The following is a 14318-nucleotide window of genomic DNA, read 5'->3' on the forward strand; positions in this document are numbered from 1 at the left end:
AATTAAAAATATTGCTGTTTGTAATTCTCTATTTAATGGAAGTTGATGGCCCTCTGGGTGTGGTGGTGCATGCCTATAATCTCATTTGGAAGGATCATGGGTCCAAGGTGGGCCCTGTAAAAAAGCAGGAGACTATATTTGAAAAACAGCTGAAGCAAAAAAGGGCTGCAGGTGTGGCTCAAGTGGTAGAGCACCTGCCTAGCAAGGGCAAGGCCTGATACCCCACCTCCCCCAAAAGAAAAAAAGTGTCAGGTCCAGTTATACCCAGCACAGGACCAACAGAAATTCAGCTTTCTTCTTCGGGGTTATGTTAAGTAGGAAACATTTTCTTGTGCTTCTCACCTTTGTCTTAACTCCTGCACGAATAGTGCCCTTTGGGCTGGGTGCATGTGGCTCACGCCTGCAATCCTAGCTACTTAGGAGGCAGAGATGAGGAGGATCCTAGTTCAAAGCCAGTCCAGGCAAATAGTTCACAAGACCCTATCTCAAAAACATCCAACCCAAAAAAGTGGCTCAAGGTGTTGGCCCTGAGTGCGAACCCCAGTACCGGGAGAAAATAACCACCAGCATCTGTGCTACTTCGTAGAAATCCCCTTCTGTTTTTTCTTTTTCTTCAGGTGCTGGGGTAGCCCCAGGGCCTTGCACGTGTTAGGTAAGCACTCTACCACTGAGTTGCACCCCTGCCCTGTCCTGCATAGTGGAAATTACCTTTTGACATGTAACGTCACTCAAAATTAAGTATGGCAAGTGGCTGTCCACTCTTACAGCTCAGAAAAATAGCTCTGAATTTAACCCACAAGTTTTGTTTTCTCTTGGCGATTCCGACACACCCTTTCATAAAATTTTCTTATTTCAAAATTTTAAGGACTCTGCAGTTTCATTTCTGATATCAGCATATTTTAAAGATCCTTTAAAAGTTTGCTTAAGTTTTTAAGTCCTGTGAAATTTGAGACCATGGCCTTGGTCTATGATGAAAATGTCTCACAGTATCTTAGAGGTTTCAAAGACCCAACAGGAGGCTGTGTCCAGCGCTAGGGAAGCTGGATGTGTGCTGTCAGGATCTTGTTACCCTGTTACTTGTTATCTTATATGTTACTGTTTCATCATGACCACTAAAAATCTTCCTGTTTCTCCCACTGTGTACAGAAACTCTGTCACCTGAAGCTCAACAGTACACCTCCATGGAGCAAAAGTTGACCACCAACTCCGCATGTTAAAATCCCCTGGTGGGTTTCTAACAAGCAGCTCTTGGAACACAAGGGAGGTCTGTCCCCTGTGGCTGGTCTTGGTGCAGGCAGGAAGTAGGGGTGCCTTGGACCACTGTGGGCATTAGATAAGCCCAGACCCCTGGCTTGAGTGAGAGACAGAGACACTGAGGGGGACAGAAGGAAAGAGCTCTATTAGGCAAGATGTACCGGAGAGTCCCAGCAAGGATGTATGCCCTTCTGCTCTAGGGTGTGGCACCAGAGGACATACTGAATGGGGCTGGTTTGGGGCCCAGACGCTAGGGAGACTTCCTGCAGGCTCAGCTGGTACCTTTGGTTTGGGGGTGTCTTGAGGTAAAGAGCATGTTATGCTTATCTGAGGTTTCAGTGATGGGTAATAATGGTCAAGTGGCTGGTAGGTTTAGCAGGGGAAGTTGGGGCTGATCATTCAGCTTATAGCCTTGATGTAGTCTTGTCCCCTAAAAGTCTTGTGACCACTTTTAGTTCCTGCTGGCTCAATGGGGCCCCCAAATATTGGAGTCTTTCCTTCTCTTTAATTCCCTTGAGGCATTTCATAGCCCAAAGTTATCCATTCTGAGCCATATAATACCCTCTAGAAAGTGATCAGTCACATCCAAAGTCCACCCTGGGTCAGCCATGGAGGTCAGCATGGCTCCAGTCATCAAACCTGTGCTTCAACTCTGCCATGGGCACACCATCCTCTCTCCATTACACTGCTTAGCAGACGAGGCTTGGTGTGGGGGCCAGGGTCCTCTAGCCTCTCATGGTGACAGAGCTTTGTATTGTCCCATGCTGTCAAGGTGTGGAATCTAAGCTGTCAGTGAGACCATCATGCAGTCAGGCAGCAGGTAGGTGGTGCTCTTGCTAGAGGTGCCCAGTTCAGCAGCAGGTGTTTCTGAAGCCTACCCGTGGCTGGTTCCTCCGGGCACCCCAGCATTGGGAGGTGGCCCTGTCTGGTGTGTGGAGATATGCACCTCATCTGTACCCCTGAAAGAGCTTTGTCTCATCAGCAAGAGCCAGGGCTGTGGGCATCATACCTGGAGATCCACAACTTGTCCTGGGAAGATGCTCAGAGCAAATGTCACCTGGGTTTATAAGAATGAAATGGAAGTAAGATGGAGGGAGGGTGCAGTCTTCAGGGCTGTCCAGTCGTGGTTTGAGTTTTCAAAGCAGCTTCTACTCATGCAGTGCACGTCCTCCTAAAGGAAATGCCCAGTGTCCCAGCCGCACACAGGCCAGGTTGCTGTCCCCAGCTCCCATCAGGGCCCTCGGCTGGCCTCCATTCCTGTACTTCAAGGACAAAAGGGAAATTTTCTTTCTTTCCACCCCCACTCCCCAATCCTCACATTTTCTCCCTTCCTTCTCCTCATGCCACATCACCACAGCAGGCTGTACTCGGAGAACACTGCTGCTCTGCAGCAAGGGGTGCCACGAAGACAGTGTCATGAAAAGGAGTCACATGTTCCCTCAGAAGTCAACGCCTTTCAAGTCCCCTGTGCCACTGGGGCTGACAGCATCTGCCTTTGGCTGTCTGTGTGGGAGAAGAGGAATGACCCCTTAAACACTGCTAGGGTTGTGAAAGTTGCCGAGTTATATCAGGGCTTGGAGTTATAGCCGTGGGGCGGCTATGTCAGCCAAGGTGGGCACAGGGACTTCTTGATAGGCTGGCGTTTGTCACCCCATGCAGAAAAGACCTTGTGATTGGGCAGGGGGTACATCAGGATGGACGGGCATGATGCTTCTAAATCTTTAGGGCCACTGAGAAGTAGTCTGCACTTCCTAATCCGGTACTCCGAGGGTTTGCACATCGTCCTTAGAGCTGCAAGGGTTTTCAAGTAAGAATGAAGTCTCGCCATTGGAAACTGCAGTGAGCTTCTGCTAAGCCCTCTGTTTGGAAGTCATCACGTGCTGGGTGTCAGCAGGGCGCTGTGTGACTCTTCCTGCTTTGCGTGCTCAGGTCTCTTTATTCTAGCACAGATGCCCAGCTCCTTCCTCAGAGCAGCAGCCATGAGCCGCCTCTGCCTGTGCCTCAGTGCGGACAGACATGCTCTTCTCCATTGCTTTGCTTTCTGTTTTTGCCTTTATGAATGCTTTAAAGTAAAAGTAAAGGCTTCTTCACTTCTGTTACCACAAAGAATTGTTTGATTTTTTTTTATCCTAGTGAAATTTAAGATTTTCAAGAAGAGTCCCAATCCCTGTGATTTTACGTTGTTTTTAAAAATTCACCTGCAATTTCAGGTTCCTTTTTTACCCTTGTGTGTAATTTTATGAGTTTGACTGGAACTTGTATTTATGGTCACTGCAGACACACAAGGTGGGGCTGCAAGGGAGCACAAAGCTGTTCTAATTGTGGCTGCATGGTGTGCTTCTGGTCCATCATTCTGGACAGTCTAACTCCGGGGATCAAGTGTGCAGCCAAACATGACTGGCATGGTAGAGTGAGGATGAGTATTTGCTCTCTGTGGGTAATGAAGAGTGCTGCGGAGCTGTTAGCCAGATTCTGCAGCCTCTAGGAGGAAGCTGGTGGAGCTGTGGAGTTGGGAGGCTTGGTTAGAAACAGACCAGCTCTCCCTGGGACTGTGTGTCCAGGTTCCTACATTGGGGGCAGGTGGGGACCAGGTGGGGCCTTATCTTCCCAGTTTCAGTCCTTTGAAACCACTCCTCATTTATCATAGTCCTTCTGCTCTGTTCCTTTGATCCTGCTGTATTTTGCTGAGGTAGAATGCTAAGACAGACTCCCTGGAGGCATTTCCAGGAATTATTTTAGGATGCTGTAGAATTTCTGATACATGTTAGTAATCACACCACATGAATTCTTTTTCCAGTGCATGCTATGTTATACCATACAAAATTGCCGTTGTTCAACCATATTTGGAATGGGTCTGGGACAGCTACATCATGGAGCACAGCAGGTCAAGAGGAGTGACCTGCTCTGTCCAACTTTGTTGCCTGGGGAAGGAGGAGAAGGTGAGAACCTGCCCTAGACAGCTGCTGTGGGATCCAATGATCCTGCACAAGGTGCATACTTGGTTTGTTCTCTAAGGTCACCATGTTCAGTCACAAACACGAAGGGGCTCGTCTGTTCTTCTCTGTGCCTCCCTCGGTGTTGCAAGACTGTTCCTCTTCTGTATGCATTAATGGTAGTGCGCAGCAGTCCTTCTGATGTGCTTGTGGCCTTTTGTTTTTAATAAACAAAATCTTTTGTCCATAAACCAAAGTAATTGTGACTAAAAAAAAGGTTGCTTTGTTTGCTTGAGAGATTTGATTACATTTTGTAGAGAAGACCTGTGTTCTTGGAACACTTTCCGCACTCTTGTTTGGAGCACCAGTGTCTGTGGGAGGGGTGGGGATAGGTGAACCAGAAGAAAGTAGAACACGTTCCTGTTCATTGTAATCTCAACCTCCCTATATGCTAAAGTCATTGTTCCTAATAAATTAGTTTCATTGAATTTTTTTTTATTCCAGTGGCTTTCTGTGTTTATTCCTGCATAATTCTCATTTTTGGCTTGAAGTGAATGAGAAGGAAGTCATACTGTAGCTTTGGTGCTTTTCTGAATGTCAGAATGTGACTGCTGGGCCCAGGCTCAAGGGACTGTAGGGCACAGTGAACAGGTGATCCCCCTGTAGTTTTCACCCCAGCATTCCTGAATGTTAACGGAGTCTGTAGCCATGTTCAAGGCTTGCTAGTAAATAAACTCTGAGCTAAGGGAGGTGAGGCTAATGGATAGGATATAATTTTTCATCTACTTTGAGACTTTCATGTGTGTAGCTCCTTGGTCATGAGTGTCAGAACCTAGGAAAGGGATGGGTACTGTGTTATGCATACCCAACCCAGAGTCTCAGCAGCTGCTCACTGCAGGGTGATGCCAGGACCAGAACCTGCTTTCTTTTCTTTCTGACTGTTTAGAGACTTAAGGACTGGAGATATAGGTCAGTGGTAGAGCACTTGCCTGTCCAGCGTGCTTGTGGTCCCAGGTTCGTCCTCAACACTGGGGGTGGAAGAGGCACAGATGAGCAATTGGTAGCGTTGTCATGTTAGTGGTAGGGACTGATGCAGAATCTCCCCATCGCAGACTGTGGTGGCACCAAGCAGGCAGCCTGCAACCTTGCTGACGCCTGGTGCAACGCCTAGGAAGCTTCTGTTTTATAGACAGCTACAAGCAGTCAGTCATGGATGATTGGCTGGGCCCTAAGGCCCTACTTAAAAATCAGTAGCATCCAGTGCCAGGGAGTGGATTTTCTTCATATTTTTCTATTCCAATCGTGGAAATGAATAGGGCACAGAGGGACATGTGACTTTGAGTCTGGCCAGAAATGCATGTACACACACACACACACACACACACACACACACACACGTTCATGCACACACCCAGGTACGTTCTCTGAAGCATACTGATCCTTTAAATGTAGCTCCCTTGGCATGCAGAATGAAATAGGGCTGCCTGTCTGTCCTGGGCCGCTCCCTAACCCTCTCCCTGACCTGCTCACCAGATGATCTAGCCTCAAATAGGGGCTGTGTCTCCTTCACCCTCATAATGCCGAGGCAGCCTGGAATCAACTAAGGAAAAGCCCCACAGAGCAGCATGGAGGGGGATTTTGGAATGTAAGTCTTTTGCTCAATCTTCTATTGCTTCTCATCTAAGCCTCATGTGAGGCACTTCTAACTTGGGCATTGATTGAGGTGATAAAAGTTTTTAATAAATGTTTTTTAATAGGAGCTGGGTTATTTTGCCAATTAAGTCAAGCATTAGTCTAGTTGCCATAAAAACAAACATATTCCATTCAGTAACGATATATTTGCAAGTAAAAACACATCACACAATGTTGCAGTTTATGTATTCATGCATGTTTGTTTAATAGAGCCCTGCTTAATTTATAACGGATATTTAATATTTGTTTTGATGATTTAATCTTCTGGTGGTACATGTTTGAAAATCAGAGCATTAATGAAGTGAGTTCATTTTAACTCATACTTTACTCTTTGTCTTACTTAAAAGGTTCATTTAAAAAACTATAGTATTTAAATTTTTACTTGACAAATGGTATAGAAGCTAAAGGATATCAAAAGGTAATAATAAAAGGAAAGTTGTCTGATTACTCTTATCCTTCAACCACCTAGTTTCTGAGCCTAAACTGGCAACTGTTAAGTTTTTAATCTTTAGAAATATTCTCAGCCTTGACAAACATGACCCCCTACTCCCAATGTGCTTTGACTTGTGTGGAGATCATCTGGCTCCATATGTCACCTTGCTCTCATCACCCAGTGGAGCTTGGGGACAATGGCTGTGTTGGGGCCTTGGTATTTTCTATTGGCTGCTTACTCTTCTGTTATATGAATATATACAAATGTACTCAACAGGCATTGGGGTTTGTTAAAACTACAGCAGCAGGGTGACTCTCTGAGCAGCTGGACACTTGTCTATACATTTGGGAGAGTCCCCGCCATTTACCTTTGTCTCCCTACACCATCAGATTACATTCTCATTTTCCTAATAGCCTCTAATGACAGAAAATAGGGTTTTGTTACCTAATTCCTAATGTTAAATAATGGTGTTAGTTAGCATTTCCTGAGAGCCAACTGGGTGTCAGGTCTGTGCTGATGTGGTCCACTCTCTAGCGATTCACAGGTGCTGTCATACCTGTGGTGTGTTAGGGTGGTGATTGGCTGATCAAAGAATGGGTGTTACTTAATATGCAGCCCCTGTATTCAGCCCCCATGATGTTTACTTTGGTGGGCAGGTGTCTTTGAGACAGTGCTGGGAACAAGTCCCATCTCCCAGGCTCCTTCCTGAGGGCTTTTAAGCTTTCCTTTGGAGTTCCTGCACATCAGCCCTGAATACCCACTCTGCCCACTGGACAGACACTTTGTTCCCTGAAAGTCCAGCGTCTCTGCTGTCAAACTCAGGCCTGCCAACTTTCAAAGACTCTTTAAGGTTACTTTCCTTCTCAGACTTGTGTCTTCTCCAGCTTCCTAAGGTGAGCCCAGTTCCTCCTGATCTATTCATTTACCCTTCCCTCAAGCAAGGCCTCCTGTGACAGAGTGTTTCACCTCTCAATACTGGGGCACCCTTCCCTATCACAGCAGGGTCAGAAACATCTGGTCTGGTATGTGATTGCCCACGCCTTCTGTGTCATGTAAACTGTATTCCTGACTTGCCTGGGTTCCCCTAGGAAGCCTCTTGCCTTTCTCCATCATATCCACAGTGGGACTGCACGGTCAGACCCTTGGCTTCCAGTTCCCCATCCACTTGATCCAACCAGCATACATCTATTTGAAAGTGATAGCTCTTCTTGACTTTTAGACGTTTTGTGAAGGACTTGGCTGCTTCTTGGACAATGTAGAATGAACAAGCTTCAACACTTGAGGAACACGTATAGAGAGTGAATCCCATGGAAAAGAGATCAACAGCCCTCAGCTTGACCGTGGCAGGTGGGCTGCCACCATACAAGCCTGCTGTCTGTGCTGACTGAGTGACCATGGTAGCATGTGTGGGCCCTTGTTTATGACAGATGTGACGTATGGGAAGAGGGAAACTCAGGTTGTGAGCAAGGCTCTATCCTTGGGTCATCTCTATTGTGTGGTCAGGAGAGGCTGGCCCTGGTCCTGCTGTGCTGACTGGGTGAGGGGCAAGCACCACTGTAAAGACCCCCAGCTGGCCTGAGTACTCCTCCTCTTTCATGCTGAACTGTCCTGGCATTCTGGCTGGATCTTCTGTGTTTAATTTTTCTCTGAAGATCAAAATTCCAGCAGAGTCCCCTAAACCCCAAAGTGTTGCTTACGTTACAACCATTCAGATTTTTCACAATCTAGTCAGCTCTCATACCCTTTTTTGTGGGATTTCAGAAAAGCAACTATTTTAGTAGAAAACCAAAAGAAGAAAAGTTGGCTGAATCAAGGTTAGTTCTGAGAAAGCCACAGGCTTCCTGCAATGTGTCCAGTTCTGTGGGAGGTGCTGGGAGGGGGTCTTCGGATCTGTGGTGGACACTAAAAAGACCTATAACCTGGGCAGGGAGAAATGAACAGGGAGAAAAAGTCTTTGGTGGTGTTGGATGTGGTGTGTATTACATACTTGGGACTGAGGACCTGCTGGCATCTGGCTGAACCACATGAACTTGGGTAGTCATGGCCTTTCTACGGCAAGGGTTACACAGGGAGGCGGGTCTACTCCCCCTTCAGTGCCCCTTCAATTGAAAACACCATGTTGGGGCTATAGTGTGTAATCTTGCTTTTGGCTTCCTCTCTTGCAGATGCCTTTGTGAACAGCCAGGAATGGACGTTGAGTCGATCGGTACCAGAGCTCAAAGTGGTGAGTGGCACCTTCTGGCCTTGATGATTCACTCCTGCTTGTGGGAGGGAAGTTCCTACAAAAGGTGGGCCATGAGCTAGCAAGCACATCTAAGCTGCATTCTGTCTCCTGGGGTGTCCCCAAGGTTGAGCGTGTCCCTGGGAAGGACCAGGAGTAACTGGGGGCTGGAGTCCTGAGTGTACCAACTGAGGTGGTGATGTGTGTGTAGGGCATGGTCCGTCCACAGGCACCTCACCTTCTTTCTTGTCCTGTCTGTGTCTCCTTCACATGTGCACACAAAGGACTGTTTACCCTTTGCAGGTGTCATGAGGGTTCCTGTATGAGCCATTAAGCTTTGGTAGTTGCAATTTTTTTTTTTTTTTAGCAGTTTCAACTATTCACCCTATTGTAAAGTGTTGGCATAAAATTTAAAAAAAGTTTTGGTTTTTATTATGAGTGTTACTAAAAGGGAATTAAAGCTTAAAATTAGCTCATCAGAGTTGTCTATTGCAAGCACTCCCTGGAGCCCCTCCTGATAGTTCACCTCCCACTTTAGGATGAAAGGAAGGGCCAAATTCAAGCTTAAATAATTTGCTCTTTGTCATGAAATGTGGAGTTTGGTCTCTGTGTGTATGTGCATGTATGTATACACATAAGTATTTTAGTTCCTCAGGTGCTGGTCTCTGATAATAAAAGGAAGGCAGATTAGTTCTGGCCGGCTGGCAAGCCGCTCATGGCACGTGGTCCTGGTGCAGGACTGCCTGGTTGCTATGTTTCTTTCTATTGCATTTGCTCTTTTTCCCAAGACAGCTCCAGCTTGTCTCCCAGTGACCCAGCCGAACCCTCCAGGCCCTTGGACGACTCCTGCTGACCACAACCTCAGTGGTGCTTAAAGGATTAGGAGTGGTTGGGAACAGGTTTCTGCCATGTGAGATGAGATAAAGCAAGGAAGAGCTTCAGGTCTTTGAGGAGAGAGTATATGACTTCTGTCACTGGGATAAAGTTGAACAATAGAGTCCAATGTGTGGGGGGCAGCTGAGACAGGAGGGCAGTGGCCCCTGTGTCATCCTGTCCTGTCAGTGTCCCGCACACCCATCCTCACGGCTGTTGCTGGGTGTTATCCTCTGGTCTCCTCTCCTTCCTGTTTGCCTTCATTCCTTCCTCCAAAACACTGACCTTTCTCTGTAGTATTGGCCAATGGGGTTCTTTGAAGCGTCCCTCTTTCCAGGCCTCTGGGTTGAAAGGCTGTGGTTTTGCATACTGGCCCCAAAACATCCGCCTGTTGTACCTTCTCTGTGTTTTGTGACCAGTGTACCTGCACAGTATTTGTCTGTCTAGGATGCTCTGGGAATACCTATAAAATGAATGATCAGTGTTGGAAATGCTCTTACTAGGAGCTTTTCAAAAAGATTTGCTGTTTTCAAATACACCCTGTTAAGACAAGTCCAAGTGTCACTTGGGTTCTGTGGTCAGCACTGAACAGTGGGGACAGTGTGTTAGTGATGATGCTGATGTTTATGAAGGGATGACTTCAGGGCATGTTCTAAGAGCTTTGCGTAATTATTGCTTTTAGTCCAGACAGCTGCCCCGTGAGGGGTAATCCTGTTGTTAGCCTGAGTCACAGGTGAGGAAACTGAAGCTCAGGAGTGTGCAGAGCTTGCCCAGGCAGCTGCTGACAGAGGGTGTGGAGTGGGTTTTGAGTTATCACCCAGGAGAGCCTGCTCTGTGTCTGCCCCACTGATGTGGCACCTCTGGCCCTGCGAGGCCACTGAGTGACTAAAACTTGGCAAGTGTAACTGAAGAGCTGAGCTTTGGGAGTTCACTTCATTTAAGTTAAAACCAGCCTAGTGACAGTGTTACAGACTGACTGCAAGCTCATCCTGACTGTTACAGGTGTTGCAGATTCTGAAAGGGGCCATGTGTTCTTTTGCTTGTTTGTTTATGTCTTTGAGACGGGGTCTCCGTATGTTACACTGGCCAGCCTTGACCTTGTTTTCCTCTTGCCTTAGCCTCCCAAATGCTGTGAATATAGACCTGCTCTGCCACCTCCAGCCTGGCCCATGTGTTCTCACCAGCCCATAATTGAAGTGATTGCTACTAAAAGCTTGTTTTCTACTGGTATTTCAAAAGCCTGGTTTTCTGAAATAAATGCTGAGGGTCTAGTAGATGATTGCATGAAAAGCAGCATGGGCTCTCGTCCCCAAAATGTAACTTTCTTAAGGCTTGATTGAGTTCACTGCCTGGGTTGACTCCAACTCACAGACAAGTACACATTAGTGGTTTGAGGTGGGGTCCCCACGCCTGAGCTGCGTGGATAGGTGAGACCTGGGCAGGGCTCCCAGCAGTGCTGTGGCAGGTGATGTCCCCTGTGACCCCTCGTCTCCTCACGAGCATCTCTGCAGTCCCTTGTGTGTGAAGGATGCTCAGGGTGGAAGAAGAAAGATCACTTTTGTTCTGCATGGCAGCCTCCCAGAGCCAATAGGACTGTGATTGTTCCCTGGACTCGTTTAGCACCCCGAGACAGGTGGCCTTTAGGTCAGTGCCTTAGGACCCCTGGCCCTGCTTCCCAGCACAGCCATTAAATGATGTAATACCAAGCTCCCAATGGACTCTTTATGGCATGTTTTGCAGTGGGTCTTTGGGAATCATCAGAGAAAACAATTCAGTGTTTGCTCTCTTTGTGAGAATGGTGGTGCCATGCTTGAGGCTTTCTGAAGTTGTGCTTTGGTCAGATCATGTGTGACCAGTTGCTTTTGGAGTGGCACATCTTCATGCTTCATGTTGTTTCTGGGGTTCACAGAAATCCTGCAGGGGGGTTTCAGTCAACAGTATGGCAGGTGCTGTTTGTGTGTTTCCCTTGAACTCCCAGCTGGGATTTCTTTTACCAAAAGTTTCCATTTCCTCTGCAGCAAACTCATGTTTAGTGGGTAAGTGGGAAGCAGGGGTGCTGGGGAAATCAATTTTAAAACACAGCATGCTCTGCTTTTGCAGGTACACGTTCTGACTTCGTCAGGATGCCTCATTTCTCCTGATTAAACAAACCCTTTGACCCAAACTGGGTTGAACTTTTTCTCCCTGGTTGACTTTCTCTCTCTCTCTCTCTCTCTCTCTCTTCTTTTTTCTTTTTGGTGGTACTGGGGTTTGAACTAAGAATCTCCTGCCTGCAAGGCAGGTGTTCTACCACTTGAGCCACTCTGCCATCCTCCCTGGTTGACTCTCAACAACAGGTTGTCATAGCTTCTCAATGGAACTTCACATCCTAACATGTGTTGCCCCTGCTCCCTTATCTTATAACCTCTTCTCAATCAGCTGGCAATTTTCTACCAGAATTTTAAATTAAAATAATGCCCTAATGGTGTATGATATGGGCATGCAAACCAAATGAAATACCTTTCCTCTGTCCCAGGATGACTGGTGGTGTTCTTTTCAGGGTTAGAGAGGAAAGAAGGGCAGTGGGGCTGCACAGTGAAAGCACAGGCTCCATAGTTCTTGGTGTTGGAGCATCTTCTTCCTCAGGGGAGAAAAACTAATCTTAATTAAAGATTTAATTCTGTGGCATACTGTTTTGAATTTTCTCAGTGTGAAGCTGACAAACAGCAAGTACCCTTGAGCTAAAGAGTAATTAATAGGTAGATACTCTGAGATTATAGAGACCCAAGGTAAAAGGAAGACATGAGTCAGCTGGGGTGGGGGAGACAGCTTTGCATGGGATCTGTCTGGCTTTGAGCCTGGCTCTCAGCTGTAGAGTAAAGCAGCTCTTTCACGCTCACGAGTATTAGTCATTCATTCAATTACTCCGCCAGTGCTGTGAGTCTTCCTTGGGCTAGTGTTGGACTGGGTGACAACCAAGATGAGTAATAGCAGTCCTTCAGGGAACTGTCAGCACCCCCCGCCTCCTGGGGTGTGTCTAGGCATACCACAGCATGTAGAGGGGGTGGGGGACCTATTGAGGCTCCCGTGAAGGTAACCTAGTCCATCCTGGCTGCCGTGACAATGTCATAATCAGGAGGTTCCAAATAATAGAAAATTTTTCTTATGGTTTTGGAGGCTGGAAGTCCAAGATTAAGGAACTGGCAGACAGGGTTTCTGGCAATTAGCTGCTTTCTAGTTCACCGATGGTGTCTTCTTGCCGTGTCCTCATGTGGAAGAAGGGGCAGACAGGTCCCTGTGGACCGCTTTCATAAGGGTCCTCATGAGGACCTTGTGCCTCCATGGCCCAATCATCTCCCAGAGGCCTCACCCACTAACCAGTACACCATCTCAGTGTACAGAGTTCGGGGGACACGAGCATTCAGAACATACCAGAAGGTTTCTTAGGGGTGGTGGCGTCTGAACTGATTACTGACCCCATGAGCAGGAGTAGGATCTCAGGCAGTGATTGATGTGAAAAGTTCTCGTGTCTGGACACAGCAAGACCTGTCAGGACGAGGTATGCTGGTTGATGCCTAGAAGGCAAAGCAAGAAGTGGGAAGCTGAGCGACTGAGGGATGTGACCATGGCGAGAGGGAGCTGCTCCAGAGCGTGGGTTGTGCTGATGAGCAGAGTGGCAGTTGTGGGGACTGGGTAGAAGGTCCGAATCAATGCAGCATGCTTCAGACAGCGTGGCGTTCATAACTCCCTTTCAGCTTCCACCTCATCTCCCACAGTCTCATGACACATTACTTCCTGCTGTGTCGTTCTTCTAGATAGTGGCACCACTCCTCACTTAACCTGCCTCCCTCCCTCCTACTTCCTCCCTTGGGACGGGACACAGGAAGGCAAGGACAGCTGTGTACAGGCTGGGCACAGGTTCATATGAAGAACTCCTGTAGCTGGGCAGGAGGACAGCTGGGCAGTCAGGTAGTGACACTTGGTAGAAGGCGGCACATGGTGTCTCTGGAGCTGAGAGTCAACTGTGGATCTAAGGAAAGAGCCCTGAAGCCATCACTTGCCCAGGGTCAGTGGCTTTAGACATGGAAATCACATGTGATCTTGGAGACAGCTTCTCTGAGCTGACAGGCTCCACACTAGAGATGGTTTGGTGGAGGCAAGACGGGAATAGGGAGGTGAGCAAGGCCAGGGAAGTGTAGGCAAATCAGCTTCTAGCTCTGGTGGTTGTGGGGCAGCCCGAGGGGAGGGGTTGTCGGGGGTGGGTCTGTGGGGCTTGTTTTTCCTAAAGAATTGGATCGATTGTGCTAAATCCAGAGTGGGAAGCTCTCCGGGGGAGGAAAAGATCAGAGTGCAGAAAGAGGAGACTGCTGACCAGAGCAGCATCGCAGAGCCAGGTGGGGGCTCCCTGACAGAGCCGAAGGACAGGAGGGCTTTCTTCTGGCCACCTGAGTCCAGGTGTCTCACCTGTAAAACCATCCTCGCCTACTTGGTTACTGCCAGACAGTGGTCCTTCTGTCACCCTGGCCCTCCGTGGTTTTCTACCCAGTGTGACCTTGTGTGTCAGAGCAGCACCTGGCTGTTCTGTTCTCAGTCCTGTGTTCCAAGACCTGCTCCTCTAGCCCTGCCCCCAAATTCATCTTTTCAAGCGGAGCGCACCAGATTGTCGGACCACATGTTTCTCTGCACCGCACCGTGGCCCATGTGCCCTTCTTGGTATAGTGAAGCATGCAGTCATTGTGAACAGCAGACTCAATACAGTGTTTGTAATAGAGACGGCACCCTCGTTACCTGGAAGAATGCCAGCCCAGTGTTACAGCACCAGTGCTGCTGCCCTGCTGGTGTTCAGGGCTGGTGGGGACACCGTCAGTTACTGAGAGTGTTGGACTGAGCTCATTTTGGCTAATCTCCAATGCTTGGTTATGATTACCATATG

The 14318-nt window shown here is 47.8% G+C and overlaps 1 protein-coding gene across 10 annotated transcripts in view; it reads left to right on the forward strand.

The window, feature by feature from the left end:
- Window positions 1-14318, forward strand: part of Agap1 (ArfGAP with GTPase domain, ankyrin repeat and PH domain 1) — a 497350-nt gene that overhangs the window by 156730 nt on the left and 326302 nt on the right. For all 10 annotated transcript variants that reach the window (XM_074072056.1, XM_074072060.1, XM_074072058.1 and 7 more), the window contains exon 2: window positions 8478-8536. In XM_074072056.1, the coding sequence (XP_073928157.1) occupies window positions 8478-8536 (59 nt within the window). The remainder of the gene's footprint in view (window positions 1-8477; window positions 8537-14318) is intronic.

The sequence above is a fragment of the Castor canadensis genome, chromosome 4 (genome assembly GCF_047511655.1).
Source record: "Castor canadensis chromosome 4, mCasCan1.hap1v2, whole genome shotgun sequence".
Classification (NCBI taxonomy): domain Eukaryota; kingdom Metazoa; phylum Chordata; class Mammalia; order Rodentia; family Castoridae; genus Castor; species Castor canadensis.